Source organism: Ranitomeya variabilis, chromosome 2, assembly GCF_051348905.1.
Source record: "Ranitomeya variabilis isolate aRanVar5 chromosome 2, aRanVar5.hap1, whole genome shotgun sequence".
Lineage (NCBI taxonomy): Eukaryota > Metazoa > Chordata > Amphibia > Anura > Dendrobatidae > Ranitomeya > Ranitomeya variabilis.
Genome location: NC_135233.1, coordinates 849,358,953 through 849,379,311, shown reverse-complemented (window position 1 = coordinate 849,379,311; position 20,359 = coordinate 849,358,953). Strand labels below are relative to the sequence as shown.

The 20,359-nt window shown below is 44.0% G+C and overlaps 1 protein-coding gene across 1 annotated transcript in view; it reads right to left on the bottom strand.

Moving 5' to 3' along the window:
- PRSS56 (serine protease 56) overlaps nt 1-20,359 on the bottom strand; it is a 132,560-nt gene that overhangs the window by 38,884 nt on the left and 73,317 nt on the right. The window contains exons 5-10 of the mRNA XM_077281719.1: nt 18,850-19,039; nt 18,456-18,564; nt 14,270-14,429; nt 12,662-12,804; nt 12,368-12,527; nt 391-579 (exon numbers count right to left, since the gene is read on the bottom strand). Of these exons, the coding sequence (XP_077137834.1) occupies nt 391-579; nt 12,368-12,527; nt 12,662-12,804; nt 14,270-14,429; nt 18,456-18,564; nt 18,850-19,039 (951 nt within the window). The remainder of the gene's footprint in view (nt 1-390; nt 580-12,367; nt 12,528-12,661; nt 12,805-14,269; nt 14,430-18,455; nt 18,565-18,849; nt 19,040-20,359) is intronic.

The following is a 20,359-nucleotide window of genomic DNA, read 5'->3' as shown; positions in this document are numbered from 1 at the left end:
AAATAGTTGCTGAAATGTTATGGCATGTGTGCCATCTTGTGGAAAGTTAAACAAAAGCTTAGTATGCTTGATGAACTGATGTGTAGCGACTATGCTGAGGTGTGACACCAATATGTCACCCATCCAAACAATCCCATTAATAAATGGATAGATCAAGTTACTTTCTTCTTTGAATCATTTGGAAGTTTTTCAGACTAATTTCAATGATCATTATAGTAATGAGTTGTGGATGATAATTTACTGCGGCTTTCAATAGCAGTAAAAAATAACTGTTGACATTTTTTGCCTGTAAAGTGCTGCAGAATATGATGGCGCTATATAAGCAAAGCATAATAGTAATACCGTAATTACCATAGGATTCATCAATTACATGGAAGCATAGAGACTCACCACATCTTCTCTGTTTCTGCCTGCACTTCTCCTCCGCTAAGCGAGTACAGGCGGCAATACTAAGTGGAGCTGGACATGACTGTTTGTAAAAGGAACACAGGGGGCTGATTTCTGACTGTGGATTTCTATGCTGAATATTTGTTACTGCTTCCAGCTCGAAGCAGGAAGGTTCTCGGTCTGAGGGTGAGTCTGAGAAAATTAAAGGATTTACTTGTCAAAATCTGTTTACAGTGCAATATATGTACTGTATTGAAATGTAACCGACATGTATATATTAGTCCTGTTCACATTTCACGTTTCAGTACAATTTGTAAAAGTATGCAACACATAAAACACTTAACATTACACACTTAGCAAAAACAATCACAGGTAACAAAATTGATGAAATCTGCATGTAACACAGTGATGAAAAATGGCTATTTTTTGGGGGGAGGACAAGAAAAAAACTGAGCTGTGAATTCACTTAAGGCTACTTGCACAAATTGAGTATTTGGTGAGTTTTTACATCAGTATTTGTAAAGCAAAACAAGGAGTGGAACAATCAGAGGGAAAGTATATTAGAAACACCTCACCACTTCTGTACTTTTAACACAGTACTGGCTTTGGCTTACAGATACTGAGCTAAAAAAACCTCTCTAAATACTGAAAGTGTGCACGTGGTCTTCTAGTAAGACTCCTCAGCTGCGTATTCTTGTCTGTCATTTAAAGAGGACCCTTCACCAGTGTGACCATGTAAACTGACCAAATCGTGGAGCAGTGGCTGCAGAGCTGAGGAAAACATAGTTTTTATTATTTTATTTCTTCATCTGTGTTACAGAGATATTAGTGTTTAAAGTTTAGGTTATAATTTCCCCTTCAACTAAGGAACCGCTAACAGAGATTCGTTTCTGTGATTGTGTACTTTTTCCCTTGCATGATGTTGGCCAATCATAAGCAGGAGGCATCATACAGGGTAAAAAAAGAAAACTCCCCCAGCGAAACTTAGAACAGGCCTTCTCCTGTGTGAGATACGGACCTGCTCATCATTTCAAAAGTGGTCAGTTTTTTTTTCCTATTTTATTTCTGGGGCTCCAATGAGTATTCCATTTTAGCTTTTGTTTTGTAAATTTTCCATATGCGGTGCCCCAGGGTCCTGGTCATCGCAGTGGTATTGCTTTGCTCTTGGGGAGAGTGATGCTACGTTTGGAGGCAAGAAAGGATAACTGCATCCAGGAATCACAAACATGCAACACACATTCACACACTCCAGGCCACCAGAGGGAGCTTCTGCTCTTATTTATTAGGTCACTCCCCATATATATATATAACTGGTAGTCTGTAGGGAAATTTAGTCAGTTCCAGACAGGAGTTAGTTCCTGACAGAGCTCCAGACAGGAGTTCTGTAGGAGTTCAGTTCCAGACAGTAGTCTGAGGAGGACAGAAGTTTAAAGGAGCTGTGCATGCCCTCAGAGCTGCAGCTCCCAGAAAGAGACACTGAAAGGCAGAATTGTATTGCAGTGAGCGTGAAAGAAGTCGAAGCAAAGGAGAGTATACCAGAAGGGGACCAGCCCCGCTCAGGCTGTCTCCTTCTGAGGCACAAAATCCCGGTAGCTGGAACACTAAGGGAGTAAGGACCTCTACGCCTTATTTCAGAGACCGGCAGGACAGCTAATTGCAGGTTACCTGTCCGCACCTACACCCAGGAGGCACGGTGACACCTACAGAGCCGGGTTATCTAAGAGACCCTATAAACAGGCTCAACTCACCAGTCATACAGGTTTTGTCCTATCCTATATGGGGACAGAGAGAGCGAAACATCGCATCTGTGATGCAGCGTAAGGGAAGGCTACTGATTTCCACCTGGACAAGGGAACTCTGGACTTGCATCCAAACCGGCCACGGACCGGGTCAGCCACCGTGACATCCCCCTGTGAACCAAAGGACCCAGAACAGAGTACCCCACGGCCCTTGGGGGGCGATCCACATATAGTTTCAGAGATTTGGGAATTTTTTAGTGTGTGAATAAAAAGACTTTTCCTCATCGTCATTTCTGAAAAATTGATTCACTCCAACAGCGTTACCACCTACGTGTTCATCCAACTGAATTCAATATCTCCTGGGGGATTTATCCACCATCCACTGGGCAGCAACAGCTATTTTTCTTCATGCCTACATAGGAGTTGTGACTGTCACAACTTCATCAGGTGAGCATAACCAGCACTCTATTACTCTCCCTCAATAAGGTATTACCCTGTTTCCCACTGCTAGATTTACACAGAAAAAAGTTTTAAACTTACACACAAAAATTGTAAGGCTCATTTCAAGTTTGCCAAAAGACATGTGGGAGACTCCCCAAATGTATGGAAGAAGGTACTGTGGTCAGATAAGACCAAAATTTAACTTTTCAACCACCAAGGTAAACACTATGTCTGGCGCCAATCCAACAGAACTCATCACCCCAAGGATACCACATGGGGTGGCAGCATCATGCTGTTTCAACGTTTTTCTGCAGCAGCGATAGGGAAAATAGTCCTAGTTGACGGGAAGATGGATGGTGTGAAATATAGGGATATTGTACAGAAAAACCTGCTTCAGCCTGTCAGTTATTTGAGACTGGGATGAACGTTTACCTTCCAACCAGACAATGACCCCAAGCATACTGCTAAAGCAACACTTGTGTGGTTTAAGGAGAAACAACTAAATGTTTTGGAGTGGCCTAGTCAAAGCCCAGACCACTACAGCAGAAAAAATCAGTGTGACGAGTCATGCATCAAAATGAGCCATACAAGCCATGGAAGATCATGATGGCATAAGATTGGTCTGTGTGCTGTCTGTTATTAACACTGTAAGGCCTACTTCAGACGTCCTGGTAATTAATGTACAGGAAAAAACAGTACTGGTACTGCTCCTGCGCAACTTTCATAACTAGCAGAAGGAAAGCCCACGGCTTTCTGGGAAAAGGGGCAATATCTTATAAGGTTCCCAGGCTAGTAATAACAGCTCACAGCTGTTTGCTTAGCCTTTCCTGGTGAATTTACCTGGACCCCAGAAAAAAATGACGTAGGGTCCCCCTATAAATTCAAACCAGCAAAGACTAAACAGACAGCTGTGGGTTGATATTAATAGCCTGGGAAGGGGCCAGAGATATTGCCTCTCTACCCAGGCTACCAACATCAGCCATCATCTGCCCCAGAAAAAGCGCATCAATAAGATGTACCAAGTCTGGGGCTTAGTCTCACTCTTCCCACTTGCTCTGGTGTGGTGGCAAGTGGAGTAATAGGGTTGGAGTTGATATTACCTTTGTATTGTCAGGTGACATCAAGCCTAGGGGTTATTAATAGTAATACACTGCGTGCAGAATTATTAGGCAAGTTGTATTTTTGATCACATGATACTTTTTATACATGTTGTCCTACTCCAAGCTGTTCAGGCTTGAGAGTCAACTACCAATTAAGTAAATCAGGTGATTTGCATCTCTGTAATGAGGAGGGGTGTTGTCTAATGACATCAACACCCTATATAAGGTGTGCTTAATTATTAGGCAACTTCTTTTCCTTTGGCAAAATGGGTCAGAAGAGAGATTTGACGGGCTCTGAAAAGTCCAAAATTGTGAGATGTCTTGCAGAGGGATGCAGCAGTCGTGAAATTGCCAAACTTTTGAAGCTTGACCACCGAACAATCAAGCTTTTCATGGCCAATAGCCAACAGGGTCGCAAGAAGCGTGTTGGGCAAAAAAGGCGCAAAATAACTGCCCATGAATAGAGGAAAATCAAGCGTGAAGCTGCCAAGATGCCATTTGCCACCAGTTTTGCCATATTTCAGAGCTGCAACGTTACTGGAGTGTCAAAAAGCACAAGGTGTGCGATACTCAGGGACATGGCCAAGGTAAGGAAGGCTGAAAAACGACCACCTTTTTTTTTTAACCAATTAACTTTTTATTAGCAATAAAAGAATAGGTACATACAAAAATCCCCCGCAGGAGAAACAAAGAGGGAAAAAGAACAAGGGGAAAGGGGGGAAAAATACACATTGTTCTACAATCACAGCAATTCCAGCATAGAAATACAAAATTATCCATAAAACAAATCACATCTTACAAAAGCTACTAAATGAGAGTGAGGGCGGACGGAGGTATGTGAACTGAGGAAACCCAAGGATCCCACCAGGAGAGCACTTTATTTTTCTTGGAGAGACTTTGTGCCATAATTGCTTCATAGGTGAAATGAAGGTTAATCTTGGAAATCAAAACAGCCATAGATGGAATATCTGAAGATTTCCAGTGGCTCGCTATACATTGTCTGGCAGCGATCAAAATATTAGAGATCATCGGACGGAGAGGGGAGGGGAATTCTACGAGAGAGATGCCCAAAACAGCCAGATACCCGCTCAAAACAAAAGGAACCTGGATGACCTCCGCGATCAGGGTCTCAACTTGGTGCCAGAAGACCCGAATCCGCGGACAGGACCACCAGATATGGGAGCCAGAACCAATAGCCCCGCACCCCCTCCAGCAGAGAGGGGAAGAAGAGGAACCAAACCTGGCCAAGCGAGCAGGGGTGAGATACCATTGTAGCTGAATCTTTTTGGACTGCTCAAGTTGACCTATACACGAGGAAAATTTAGAGGGGTGCACCATCGCAAAGTGCCAGTCCTCCAGAGATGCATCAAAACCAAGAGAGGACTCCCAGGAAATCATAAAAGGAAGCTTAGCAGGAATATCATGGGATATGAGAGCCTTGTAGATAATAGAAACACCATGGGGTACTAAAGTGGCCGGTCTAAAGAACCGGTGCGCTGGGTCCTCCGACAGAGGCGGGGGGGCACCGAACAGCCGACGTGACCTGAGAAAGCTGCGGAGTTGTAGATATTGAAAGAAATCTCTGCCAGAGAGAGAAAATCTACCTGCAAGGACCTCAAACGACAATAAGCCATCCGAGCCAAACAGGTCAGCCACCCGGTGCACCCCACGCATCTCCCAGGAGGAGAGAGAGGTGTGTCCAATAGCACATTCCAGGGCCCATAAGGAGACATAGTCATACATAAATAGGAATTGGGAAGTGCAAACTGACGTCCACATTTTAGAGGCAGTCTTGATAGAGCAAAGAGTAGGGCCACAAGGAGAGACCTGGAGCAACCGAAGCTCCAAAAGTAATTTAAGAGAATTTCTGGGGGCAAAATGAGATTCAATGAGCACCCAGGGTAACCGTGAGTTCCCCTCCCACCAAAGCTTAAGAGGCTCCAAGATCGCCGCCCTATAGTAAAACTGGATCGAGGGAACACCCAAACCACCCATAGAGTACGGAAGGGACATGATTTGGCGCTTAATCCTGTGTGGCTTGTTATTCCAAATAAACCGATCTATGATCGATTGGAAAGCCGAGATAAATTTGGAAGGTATGGAGAGGGGAAGGCACCGAAATAAATAAATAATTTTGGGGAGAAATAGCATTTTAACGGTTTGTATACGGGCCATCCACGAGAGCGAAGAGCTCGATAGCTGATCGATGCCCCTCCTAAATTCCGAGATGGTCTCCTCGCAATTAGAACGAACGATGCTATCCAACCTACTTATCCGGACGCCCAAGTACGAAAACCCCATAGGGGCCCAGATAAACGCAAATTTAGATTGAATTTGAATTTGGAGATCAACCGGAAGGAAGAGGGGGAAAATAATGGATTTAGTCAGATTAAGTTTATAATATGATACCGCGGAAAATTGGGATAAAATTGAGGTGATCGCGTTCAGTGAAACTAAGGGCGAGGTACAAGTCAAAACTACATCGTCAGCGTAAAGTCCAATTTTGTGTTCAGTCTCCCCAACCCGCACCCCCCTAATATCAGGGCACTGTCTAATTAAGGCAGCCAAAGGCTCCATGATCAGAGCAAAAATAAGGGGGGAGAGGGGACAGCCCTGACGGGTCCCGTTCAAAATGGGGAATGTCCGAGATTTAAAGCCGCCCGAGCAAACCGACGCGCAGGGATTAGAGTATAAAGCCATAATGGCCTTGGAAATTAGTCCAGTAAGCCCACATTTTTCGAGCGTGAGCTCGATATATCCCCAGTGCACCCTGTCAAATGCCTTTTTCGGCGTCGAGAGACAGGAATACACTGGGGAGACCCTCCCTCTCCACCACATCCAGGAGATCAATCAGTCGTCTCGTGCCATCTCTGGTCTGTCTGCCGGGGACAAACCCAACTTGGTCGCGGTGTATAAGGCTGGGAAGCACCGCTATCAATCTATTGGCCCAGATTTTAGCATAGATTTTAACGTCGCAGTTCAGGAGGGCTATGGGGCGAAAATTTCCCGGAGACGTTGTGGGCTTCCCCTGTTTAGGGAGGGTCACGATGGAGGCCTCCAACCCCTCCTCCCTGATGCTACCAACAGACGGGTCAGAACTAAGATCATAGAGAGAGGAGTAATACGAAGCAAACTCCTCAGCAATATGGATGGGATTGTAGACGCGGAAACCGTCAGACCCAAGCAGGAATGGAATCTTGGATTGAGCCTCTCTCTTCCTAACCCACCTAGCAAGAACAGCGCCCGCTCGATCACCCATTGCATAGAATCTGGCTCTGGTTTTCCTCAGGGCATTCTCAGCTTTATGTAGAAGCAATTGGCAAACACGTATGCGAGCTTTAGAAAGGTCAGAAAAGAGCGCCGGACCAGGGGACATCTTATGAGCAGACTCAAGACGAGCTAGTTCGTCCAGGGCCGACTGAAGGGTCGAATTATATTTCCTCTTAGCTGTTGCAGCCATTTTAATAAAGTAGCCCCTAGCAACCGCCCTATGAGCAAACCAAAGGGTATCATCCCGCACGTCTGGGGTATCATTGGAGGAGAAGAATTCTTGTAACGCTTCCTCCATAAACTGGGAATTTAGTCGATCGGTAAGAAGATGGGTATTGAGACGCCAGTGTGCGGGAGGCCTGATAGCAAGAGGGTCCCTCAGAGTAAGGGACACCGGGGCATGGTCTGACCAGGTGATACTACCAATATCTGCCGAAATGCAGTGAGGGAGAGCCACATCATTCACCAGCACATAGTCAATCCTACTATAGGAACCGTGTCTGGGAGACATGAACGTGTAATCTCTCTCGCCACAATGCAGATACCTCCATATATCATGCAGCTTATATGAGTTGATTAGCGGCCCCGCCTCCTTCCTTGACAGGGAAGCGGCAGAGCAATCCAACACTTTAGACATTGGCACATTAAAATCCCCAGCAATCAGTTTGTGACCATGTTGAATGTCCTGCAAAGTTTGAAAAAAACCCTCTAAGAATTTAAGTTGACCGGCATTAGGAGCATAAACTGAAGCAATGGTATAGGGGGCATTATTAATCAGACAGAGGACTACAATGAACCTACCCATCGGATCCACAATGGAACGGATCAGCTGGAAGGCATTGGCTTTGCTAAAGAAAATCGCTACTCCCGCCTTCTTTGACGGACCATTTGCAAAGAATTGGTGTGGATATAAACCTGAGTACATTCTAACATTATCGCATTCCAATAAATGTGTTTCTTGAAGACATAGAATGTCCCGACGAGATTTACCCAGATGTCTCCAGACAATCGACCTCTTGCCCGGGGAGTTGAGACCATTTACATTAATTGAATACAACGAAACACTCATGGTAAAACAATATAAATAGACTTAGCCCATAGTGAGCACCAATGAGGTATGCGCAAGAAGAAGCAACATGAGAGCTGCGGACCAGAACATGCGTGGGGGGGAACCAGGAAGGTGGGAGGGGGGAGGGAAGGACAAACAAAACAATCAACAAATAAACTAGGACACCGAGGTCCATTCAGGCAAATCCTGAGTCCAGAAGGTAAAAAATCAGAAAAAACAGTTCACCTATGGGGCAAAAAATTGAAATGCTGCAAATACTCCCACAGGGAGACCAGCACAGCATGTGGAATCAAAAAAGAAAACCTCAAGAGAGAAAAAAAAAATAAATACCAAAACAGTGCGGGAAATAGCCAGGAACCAAAAGTTGTAATATTCTTCAAGCGACCTCCCAGTCCGATGCAACACGGGCCCTGGGGTTTCTGCCATTCCCAGGCCTGGAGGGACCCCTCGAGACTGGGGAGCCAGGAGCCGACAGGCCCCATTTGGCCAATGCAGACGCCGCGTGGGACGGAGTCAGGCAGGTGGTGATGGATCCATCTTTGCGGATGAGAAACTTAGTGGGAAATCCCCAGCGATACAAAATGCCTTTTTCCCTGAGAACAGCAGTGTAGGGCCCAAAAGCTCTACGGAGAGCCAGGGTGCCCGGAGAGAGGTCTGGGAAGACGGTGATAGAGGCAAATCTTTCAGGTAAAGCAGGATTCTTCCTCAGAGCCTGGAGAAAGTTGTCTTTCATTTCATAGAAGTGTATGCGGGCGAGCACATCTCTTGGGACCGAAGGCCCCAGACCAGTCGGCTTAGGAACCCGGTGTATACGATCAATTATAATATCCTTTGAGGCAAACTGAGGGAGAGCAGCTGCAACGAAATCCTGTAAGAAAGCTTTCAGGTCTCCTGCCGAGATAGATTCTCCAATGCCTCTAAGTTTAACATTGTTCCTTCTGGACCTATCTTCCAAATCCATAGTCTTGGCATGGGTTTTAGTGAGCAGATCTTGCAGAGACTCTTGAGCGTCCCATAATTCATTATGAGAGGAGATCAGCTCCACCATCTTGCGCTCCAGACGGTCCGTACGGGCCCCCAGCTCCACCACCTCTCCCTTCAGTTCAGCCAGCATAGTGCGGATGTCTTCCTGAATGGAGGCCCTGAGATCCCCAAGCAGATCTCTAAGTAAAGCAGCAGTTACCGGGGCGTCAGCAGAATCCGACGCTGCAGCGCTGGAAACCGCAATGCCCGGGAGTGACGGAGTGCCCGAAAGCGACGCCTGAGCGTTGCGTTGCGAGGAGCGGGAAGCTCTGGGTGAGGACGGCGCCATCTTGGGATCCTGCGGCAGCCAGGGGGAGGCCGCAAAGAAATCGATAATCCACCTGGACGGGTCGCGGGCGCCGGTTCTAGATTTCCCCATGCACTCACCGCCGCACCAGGGAGCGATGCTGGTATTATAGGGGACAGAGAGGACACCGGGAAGAAGATATGAGCCGCTTTAAGGTTCCTGGACATGGAGCTCCCACTCTTTGTGACCTACTCCATCAGCAGCTAGGCCACGCCCCAAAAAAAAAACAAAAAAAAAAACGACCACCTTTGAACAAGAAACATAAGACAAAACGTCAAGACTGGGCCAAGAAATATCTTAAGACTGACTTTTCAAAGGTTTTATGGACTGATGAAATGAGAGTGACTCTTGATGGGCCAGATGGATGGGCCAGAGGCTGGATCAGTAAAGGGCAGAGAGCTTCACTCCGACTCAGACGTCAGCAAGGTGGAGGTGGGGTACTGGTATGGGCTGGTATCATCAAAGATGAACTTGTGGGACCTTTTCGGGTTGAGGATGGAGTGAAGATCAACTCCCAGACCTACTTCCAGTTTCTGGAAGACAACTTCTTTAAGCAGTGGTACAGGAAGAAGTCGGTATCGTTCAAGAAAAACATGATTTTCATGCAGGACAATGCTCCATCACATGCCTCCAACTACTCCACAGCGTGGCTGGCCAGTAAAGCTCTCAAAGAAAAAAAAAAATGACATGTCCCCCTTGTTCACCAGATCTGAACCCCATAGAGAACCTGTGGTCCCTCATAAAATGTGAGATCTACAGGGAGGAAAAATAGTCCACCTCTCGGAACAGTGTCTGGGAGGCTGTGGTGGCTGCTGCATGCGATGTTGATCGTAAACAGATCAAGCAACTGACAGAATCTATGGATGGAAGGCTGTTGAGTGTCATTATAAAGAAAGGTGGCTATATTGGTCACAAATTTGTTTTGGATTTTGTTTTTGCATGTCAGAAATGTTTATTTCTATATTTTGTGCAGTTATATTGGTTTACCTGGTGAAAATAAACAAGTGAGATGTTAATATATTTGGTTTTTATTAAGTTGCCTAATAATTCTGCACAGTAATAGTTACCTGCACAAACAGATATCCTCCTAAGATAGCCAAATCTAATAAAAAACCTCACTCCTCACTTCCAAAAATATTAAGCTTTGATATTTATGAGTCTTTTGGGTTGATTGAGAACATAGTTGTTGATCAATAATAAAAATTATCCTCTAAAATACAACTTACCTAATAATTCTGCACGCAGTGTAGTAATGGAGAGGCGACTATAAAACGTTCCCACTACTAACCCCATAGTAAGTTTTGAAATAAACACACAGCAAGAATAAAATCCTGTGTCTAAAATAAAACAAAATAAAAACCAAAAAAAATAAACAACCATTTCCCTCACCTGTCAGATATAAAGATAATCCTCCAATGCCCATGTCTGCTGTAAAAAAAACCCAAAAATAATAAACAACCATATCCCTCATCTGTCCAATGTGAAGATAATCCATACTGTTCCATTCCATAATCCATCTCTCCGACATCTTTTCAATACGAACAGTGCCATAATACGACCATTCACGCTGAAACGCAGGATACAATGAGCTGCTGCAAGCGCAGGTCACTGTGAGCAGCCCATTGAACTGTGGTGACCTCAACAAGATCACCGCAAATACCATGAAAAAATTCTCACAGTGCTCATGGTGATCTCATTGAGGTCACTGCAGTTTATCATCCTGGATCACAGTGAAGTGAGCCTGGGAACGCACCTTCACTGACCAGTGGTAATCTCTACGACATCACTGCTAGTCATTAAAGCTGTGCTCGCAGCACCTCATTGTCTCATGGATTTCAGCCTTGACTGTGGCATCATTCCACCGTTCAGGTTGTAAACGAGATATTGCAGAGATGGATTACAGCATGGGACAGTATGGCCTATCTTTACTTTGGACAGGTAAGGGATATGGTTGTTTATTAATTTTTTTACAGGAGACAATGACTTCAATTAAAAAGGCGTAAAGTGAGTATAACTGTTATTTATTTTTAAATAAATGTGTAAGACAAGGCGTTGATTTCTATTTCAAGTAAAGGATTTTATTCTTGATTTGTGTTTATTTCCAAACTTACTATAAGGTTAGTAATGGGGGCGTCTTAAAGACGCCTCTCCATGAATAACCCCTGGGCTTGATGTCAGCTGACAACCCCACAAATATTATCCCACTTGCCACCACACCACGGCAAGTGGGAAGAGCGAGGCTAAGATCCAGATTTGGCACATCTTATAGATGCACTATTTCTGGGGGTCTGAGGGCTGATTTTGATAGCCTGGGGGTTGACAATATCCATAACCTCTTCCCAGGCTAATAATATCAACCCACAGCTTTTTGTTTAGCCTTTGCTGGTTTGAATTTATAGGGGGACCCTTACATCATTTTTTTTCTGAGGTCCCCTGTAAATCCACCAGGAGAGGCTAAGCAAACAGCTGTGAGCTTTTATTAATAGCCTGGGAATCTTCTGGGATATTGTCCTTGTACCAGATTATTAACATCAGTCCCTAGCCTTGGCTTTCCCTCTGCTGGTTATGAAAAATACGCAGGAGCCCATACTGTTTTTTTTCATTTAATTCTTTATTTTACACATGAGTTACATAGGTCCTTCTGAATACAACTCCCATCATTGTCTCCTGGTCGCACTAATCTCATTGCGAACAGGAGACAATGATGATGAGAGCTGTCTTCAGCTGCCTGGGAATAGCACGAACTGTACGGCTTCTTCCCAGGTGCCAGTACGTGTCACGCTGATAAAACACAGATGTCATCCATGTGTCATTAGTGTCCACATGTGCTGCAAGCATTTTGTCCGTGCTGCGCAGAAAAAACTGACATGTCTGTCGGTTTTTCAAATGGACCGCATAAGGACACAATAAACAGACGTGTGAAGAATGCCTAATGGATAGGAGTTTTGCAATTTTTTTTTAAGAATTGTGAGATTGCAGAATATTTTAGTTGATGGTCACAATACACTTTCATGTATTACTGATATCTTACTTTTCATCTGGTTCCTGATCCAGTCAATGAAGGCTGTTACTCTGGTGTAGACCCCTGGTTTTCCTCTCTCTCCACAACCGTCACCCCATGAAGTAATGCCATATATCATGTATTGCTTAGAGGAAAGATCTTGGCAGGTCAGAGGTCCGCCAGAGTCTCCCTGTGATTAGACCAGATATACATTTATATGATCATTCCCTGGATTTATTTTGTACAAATTTCAGTATTTATCCTTTCCATGCATAATGTTAGAACATTTTCTAGTTCATTCCAAATTTCTAAGAAGAAAGTTACCTGGCAAGAGTCTATGCCCCCAGTCAGGTAGCCAGCACAGAACATGGTGTTGGTCAACATGTCCTTCCCCAAGGAGCTTCTGCATAATTCTTGGCTCAGAACTGGCACACGAGCTTCCATAATAACATCTGATGGCGGGCCATCTATTTGTCAGAATATAACAGAAGTGCTGTAAATTTATACGCCTTATATTGACATATTTGGTAGTGCTGCCTATGTATTTGTCTGAACTGATAAAACATAAAAATAATTTTGTTTGAAGAAATTACCCCGAAAAATAATAAACGGCGATCAAAATGTGTTATGTATCCCAGAAGAGTACGCTAAAAAACCAAACCCACATATAGGTCAAGTCATGGGGAAAAAAAAGTAATGGGCCTTAGAAACTACATTTTTTTTAAAAGCACTAAAATATATATAAAAAAGATAACCTTATCAGTTTAGTATTGTTATAATTATAGTGACTTGAAAAATCATATTGCCCACTAATTTTTACGGTAACTGCATAATTTTTTTCATCATTTCATAGTATTTGGAATTTGTTTACTGTTTCAAGTACACTATGTGGTACAATAAATGGTGTTTTTGAAAAGTACAGCTCATCCTGAAAAAAACAAGCCCTTATACAGCTATGTCAGTCGATGGGAAAATAAAAATGTTATGGTTCCACAGAGAAAAAGTTAAACTTGACTGATCCTTTAGGGGTTAATGTATTGAATTAGTTAAAAATACATTTTTTTTCTTGGTTAAGGTCCATTGTAGGTGAATAGTCTAGAGTTGCATCCTGACCAGGGATTTAGATATAAATTGACACCTGGGTTTTACAATTCTCCTTGTTCACACACGACGAGGTTTGATACTGCCACCCGTGTCAGAGTGCACAGCAGCATAATCAAGTCAGCAATAGGATGGTGCTGGTGAACCAGAAGTGTCAGTCATGGAGGAGATGTGCTATGCTCCCAGCAAAGCAATAGGGACATCAGGAGGCTGGGAAGCTGTGCACTCCTCCTGAAGAAACATGTTTGGCTACTTTCACACTAGCGTTAACTGCAATACCGTCGCAATGCGTCGTTTTGGCAAAAAAACACATCCTGCAAAAGTGCTTGCAGGATGCGTTTTTTTACTATTGACTAACATTAGCGACGCATTTGCGACACATTGACACACGTCGCAACCGTTGTGAGATGGTTGCGCCGTGTTGTGGCGGTCCGCCGGGAGCAAAAAACGTTACATGTAACGTTTTTTGCTCCCGACGGTCCGCTTTTTCCTACCGCGCATGCGCGTCCGGAACTCCGCCCCCACCTCCCCGCACTTCCCCGCACCTCACAATTGGGCAGCGGATGCGCTGGAAAAATGCATCCGCTGCCCCCGTTGTGCGGCGCAGAGAACGCTAGCGTCGGTAACCTCGGCCCGACGCACTGCGACGGGCCGGGCCCGACGCTAGTGTGAAAGTAGCCTGAAGGTCTAACACTCTAATATTGCATATACTCACGTGAGAAGATCTCATTGAAGTCTGCGAACTTGGAACACCACTGTTTTCCAAATGATCATTTTGACTAGATAACACCTTTAAAATTATATTTATGAAGGCCATATTATTAGACTTACCTTCATAAAGAGAGCCCCAGCCAGCAATGTAGCAGCTTGTTCCAGGAGAGGGGTCCACAGGAACCGTCGGGAGACACACTGGAATTGCTCTTGGAGAAGCTACAACTGGACTTGTTAGTTCCACCAGTGCAAGGTCATTGTTAAATGTTTTCTGATTAAACTACAGAAAAATGTAGGGGGAAGACGTCAGTATTTGTTTCATTCAACACATTTATTTTTCACTGCCAGGTATTTTTTTTTGCTGAGAATGCATTAGTTAATATGATAAGGATAAGGCCACTGTTAATTGTCGCCTTCCTGTAACCAATTATTTTCCTACCAAGTTGTGTGGATACAAACATCAGTGGCTTGTGAAAGTATACGCACCTTTTTGTCAATTTTGTTACATTACAATCTGTGTTTAAATATTTTTGTAATCTGATTTATGCGTGATACATCAGCACTAAGTAGTCTAAGTTGGTGAAGTGAAGGGAGAAAAATATAGACATAAATTAAACTTATGGGAACCAAATAACAAAAAATTGGCATGTGCATATGTATTCACCCCTTTTCAGATGAAGCCCTTAAAATTTCTAGTGCAACCAATTAGCTTCATAAGTCACTTGCTTAGTGAAAGGAAGTCCCCCTGTGTGCAATCTAAGTGTCACATGGTCTGTCAGTATACAGTATATAGGTGCTTCTCACAAAATTAGAATATCATCAAAAAGTTAATTTATTTCAGTTCTTCAATACACAAAGTGAAACTCGTATATTATATAGACTCATTGCAAACAGAGTGATCTATTTCAAGTGTTTATTTCTGTTAATATTGATGATTATGGCGTATAGCCAATGAAAACTCAAAAGTAATTATCTCAGTAAATTAGAAAAATTAACAGAAAGCACCTATAAAGGCTTCTTAAGCATTTAAAAAGTCCCTTAGTCTGTTTCAGTAGGCTCAACAATCATGGGGAAGATTTCTGACTTGACAGATGTCCAGAAGGCAGTCATTGACACACTCCACAAGGAAAGTAAATTTTGCATTTCATTTGGAAATCAAGGTCCCAGAGTCTGGAGGAAGAGAGACAGACAATGCAGACTGCTTGAGGTCTAGTGTGACGTTTTCACAATCAGTGATGGTTTGGGGAGCCATGTCATCTGCTGGTGTAGGTCCACTGTGTTTTATCAAGACCAAAGTCAGCACAGCTGTTTATCAGGAAATTTTAGACCACTTCATGCTTCCCTCTACTGACAAGATTTTGGAGATGGAAATTTTAATTCTCCAGCAGGACTTGGCACCTGTCCACACTGCCAAAAGTACCAATACCTGGCTTAAAAACAACAGTATCACTGTGCTTGATTGGCCAGCAAACTCGCCTGACCTTAACCAAATACAGTCTATGGGGTATTGTCAAGAGGAAGATGAGAGACACAAGAACCAACAATGCAGACGAGCTGAAGGCTGCTCTCAAAGCAACCTGGGCTTCCATAACACCACAGCAGTGCCACAGGCTGATCGCATGCCACATTGATGTAGTAATTGATGCAAGCTGAGCCCTAACCAAGTATTGAATGCATTTACTGAACATACATTTCAGTAGGCCAACATTTCGGATTTTAAAATCATTTTTCAAGCTGGTGTTATAAAGTATTCTAATTTACTGAGATAATGACTTTTGGGTTTTCATTGGCTGTAAGCCATAATCATCAACATTAACAGAAATAAACACGAAATAGATCACTCTGTTTGTAATGACTCTATATAATATATGAGTGTTACTTTTGTATTGAAGAACGGAAATAAATTAACTTTTTGAGGATATTCTAATTTTGTGAGAAGCACCTGCAGCGCCCCAGAGTCCTGGTCGTGCAGTATTGTCACTCTTCCACCAGGGGGAGTGATGGTACGTCTGATTGTACTAAAGGAGTTCACCTGACCAGCTATCACAGTCACACACTACACTTCACACTCCGGCCACCAGGGGGAGCAAAGGGTTCTATCTATTAGGCCACTCCTCACACACGGGTAAAACTGGTAGTCGGATAGGAAGTGAGGGAGAAGCTGACTGGGCTCGGCCCTGGTAACATCGAGTGAGAGAGAGAAAGCTGACTGGTGAGACCCAGGGAGGTCCCTGTCAGGGGTGGGATCCTGACAGCTGCCTCGCACGAGATAGAGCATTACGGAGCTGCGCCTGCACCTCATTGCGGCAGCATCCTAAGAAAGGACAAGAAGCAAAGTATATTGTGGAGAAGTGAGAAACGAGATCACAGCACTAGGAGACAACACCAGGAGTCCTGCCTTAAGATCGTGGCAACATCCTTCTGAGGCGCGTAGCCGGTGGCCGGAACACCGAGGAAGTACTGACTCTACGCATTACTCCAGATAACGGCAGGGCAGTTAACTCTAGGTTGGCTGTCTCACCTTTACACCTATGAAGACAACGGAGGCAATTTTGGGAGAGGGGCGTCACTAGGGTCCCTATAAATTAACTCTAGGCCTACCCCGTCATACGGGTGCGTCCTATCCATACCATCTGGGGGACGGAGAGAACATCAGAAACATACACAAGAGTTGTGAGGACTATCCCGTGGTGCTCAGCAGGGAGGTACTACAACACACAGGCGCTAGTAGGAAGGCTACTGATTTCCACCTGCAAAGGGAACTCTGGATGTGCCTTCGGACCGCCCGGATTCAGCCAGTCCTGTTAGCAGTGCTCTGGATTGTGGATGCTGAAGTCTACAGTAAAAGGTAAAGAGACTACAACCTTTGCGTCTTCGTTATTCACTGCGACTTACACCATCATCATCTACCTTACTGGGAAGCCCTGGGGACATACTTCACCTGTGGGAAGGCATACCATCTAGCTGCCATTCCATCACCCCAGTGGACCCCTAAGCAGCGTCGGTCATCCTGACCGAATACCACAGGTGGCATCACGAACACTTGACAAACTCTCATCTACACCTTTAATTGGATGCCCTTTAGCAGGGCCACGGACCGGGTCGGGCCACCGTGACATCCCCAGAACCGAGACAGAGCGACCCGGTACCGAGTACCCCATTGCCCTGCGTCTGGGGGCGATCCACACCTACACAAACATCTTTTCTGAAAGGCCACAGAGACTGCAACACCATTAAGCAAGAGACAAAACTAATCCAAGAACACCAAGGAGATCGCCAAACAAGTCAGGGATGAAGTTGTTGAGAAGTACAAGTCAGGGTTGGGTTATAAAAAAAATATCCTGAATCTCTGATGATCCTCCAAAGCACCATCAAATCCATTATCGTCAAATGGAAAAAACATGGCAAACCTGCCAAAAGAGCGCCGCCCAGCAATACTCTAAACCTGGTTAAGGAGGGCATTAATCAGAGAGGCAGCACAGAGATCAAAGGTAACCATGAAGAAGCTGCAGAGTTCCCAAGCAGAGAGTGGAGCATCTGTCCATATGAGCACAATAAGCCGTACACTTCACAGAGGTGGCCTTTATGGAACTCGAGTGATTTAAGGGGAAACTTGTAAATGTTATGGAGTAGCCTAGTAAAAGTCCAGACCTTAATCCATTTGAGAATCTGTGATCAGACTAAAGACTGCTGTTCACCAGAGGAAGCCATCTAACTTGAAAGAGCTGGTCAGTTTTGCCTTGAGGAATGGGTATAATCCCAGTGGCAAGATGTGGACAGCTCTTACAGACTTGTCCAAAGCGGCTTGCAACTGTATTTGCCTCAAAATAAGGTTCTACAATGCACTGACTTTAGGGGGGTGAATAGTTATGCACACTGAAGTTTTCAGTTATTTTGTCATATTGTTTGATTCACAATAAAAATAAAACCAAATGTTCACAGTTGCAGGCATCTTCTTTACATGAACCGATGCAAACCCTAAAAAAAACACGTGAAATTCCAGGTTGTGAGGTAGCAAAAATAAAAAAAATGCCAAGGGGGTTGAATACTTTTCCAAGCCACTATAGATACTTAGAAAAAACTAATTTACTAAGGATTTGCTTCTGACACTAAGGCTAGGTCCAGTATTTGGTCAGTATTTTTGATCAATATTTGTAAGCCAAAACCAGGAGTGGGTGAAAAATGTGTTTCTGTTATACTTTTCCTCTGATTGTTCCTTTCCTGATTTTGGCTTACAAATACTGAACGTGTGAACGTAGCCTAAGCTATACAAAGATATATCTCCCTATGTCATTTGGTTTAATACCTTGGGGTGGGTTATAATCCTATTCACTTGATAGACTTTTCTTTCTTTTTCTTCTTTGTTCAGGTTATACTGCCCAATCACAACTGTCCAATGCAGCTCATTAACATTTCTGCCAAAAAAGTACAGATCTAATAAACTTGGCAGGAGAAAACAGCAGACATTAATGGCTTGTAGTCATACGTAGAGCTCTTCTATACGTTCATGCGTTGCCAAGTAGTTCCTATTATGTCTCAATTGATTGACATTATATTTGCATAAAACATAGTTCATCAACAATGAGGATTTAGCATCAGCATTATTTAATACATTAGACACAAACTACACAAACATTTAGCAGTAATATCATCCACACCTTATGATCTATGGGCTCGAGTGATGACAATTAATCTCGTACCCATTAAAGCAGTGTGCCGCCGTTAGCACCCAGTCGTCTCCCAGCAGGACTCCTCCACACATAAGCTCTCCATTAAGTCGAATATTAACCAGCCATGGCCAAGACCCGGGTGAAGTAATGCTTCCTCCAACTATGCGACCTTTGGGTATAGTGTTGTTGGTGGAAGAGGGCATGGCTTGTCCACAGATCACTAATTAAGAGATAGGTATAAATGTGTAATTTTTGGTATTCTGCATCCAGCAATACTAAAATATTATTACAGACTAGATTACCGGATATAAATGTATTATATCAGGATAAAAGCCTAGATCAAAATTCTGTTACCAGACTTAAGTGATGTTGTACACCTATCACAGACCTGGCTGTCACCATAAAGCACTGCATAATACACACTGTAAAAAGGACGTTTACTATCATCTTTACTTATGGATAAATTGCAATCTGATTTCTCTCCCTGGATGGCCAGTTTCTAATTCTGACATCTCTACATATGATTACATTCACGTGTTAGGCCTCATTCAGACATCCGTGTTTCACGTACTTATTCTATTTGTGCTTTTCATGGTTTGAACATGTACGCATTATAGTCTTTGGGTTTGTGCACATGTGATTTTTGTGGACCGAGCTTCAGCAAAACAAAAAAAGACGTGTGTTTTTTACCTGAATCACGATTCAAACTCACCTATTCAAGTCTATGGGTCCATGAAAAACTCAGCTCACTGATGCCATCCTAGTTACTGTACATCCTATTGCTGTCTGTTTTTCATGTTTTCCTTAGGCCAGGTTCACACGTTCAGTATTTGGTCAGTATTTTACCTCAGTATCTGTAAGCCAAAACAAGTAGTGGGTGGTAAATCCAGAAATGGTGATGTGTTTCTATTATACTTTTCCTCTGATTGTTCCTGTTTTTGGCTTACAAATACTGAGGTGAAAGACTCACCAAATGTTAGTGCTAGCGGAACGCACCAAATAACTAGAAAGATAGGGTAAGGTGCGTTCGCAGCCCGGGGTCCACCGTGCAGAGATGGAACCTGCTGCTAAGTAATGACGGACTATATGGCGGTACAATGTGGATACACACACGGGTTAACTTCACCCTGCGTGAAGGAAGCGAACCCTGTTGCGTCACAGGGCCGCGGTACCGCACCAAGAGCGCAAGCAAGGAGTCTCAGAACTCAATCCCAAGGTACAGGATTAGAGTTAGTCTAGACCTCTTGCGCTCAACACCGCAACTGGGGTGTCAGAGCAACTGCAAAAATAACTTAAATGCACAAGAGTGCATGCAGTGCCGCACTAGCGGACACCACTAACCACTCAGACTTGGGAAAGGAAAGCGCTCTAATAGCGCATGGCGCCGCACTGGCGGTCACAGCAATTAGACGCTGTTTCGTGTGTTTATTGCTGATGGCTCAGCTGGGCGCTAGATAGCAGACATCCACCTTACACGAGCAGTCATACACAAGGGAGGGGATGATTAATGAGCAACTTTCACTCAACACACACGATCTCA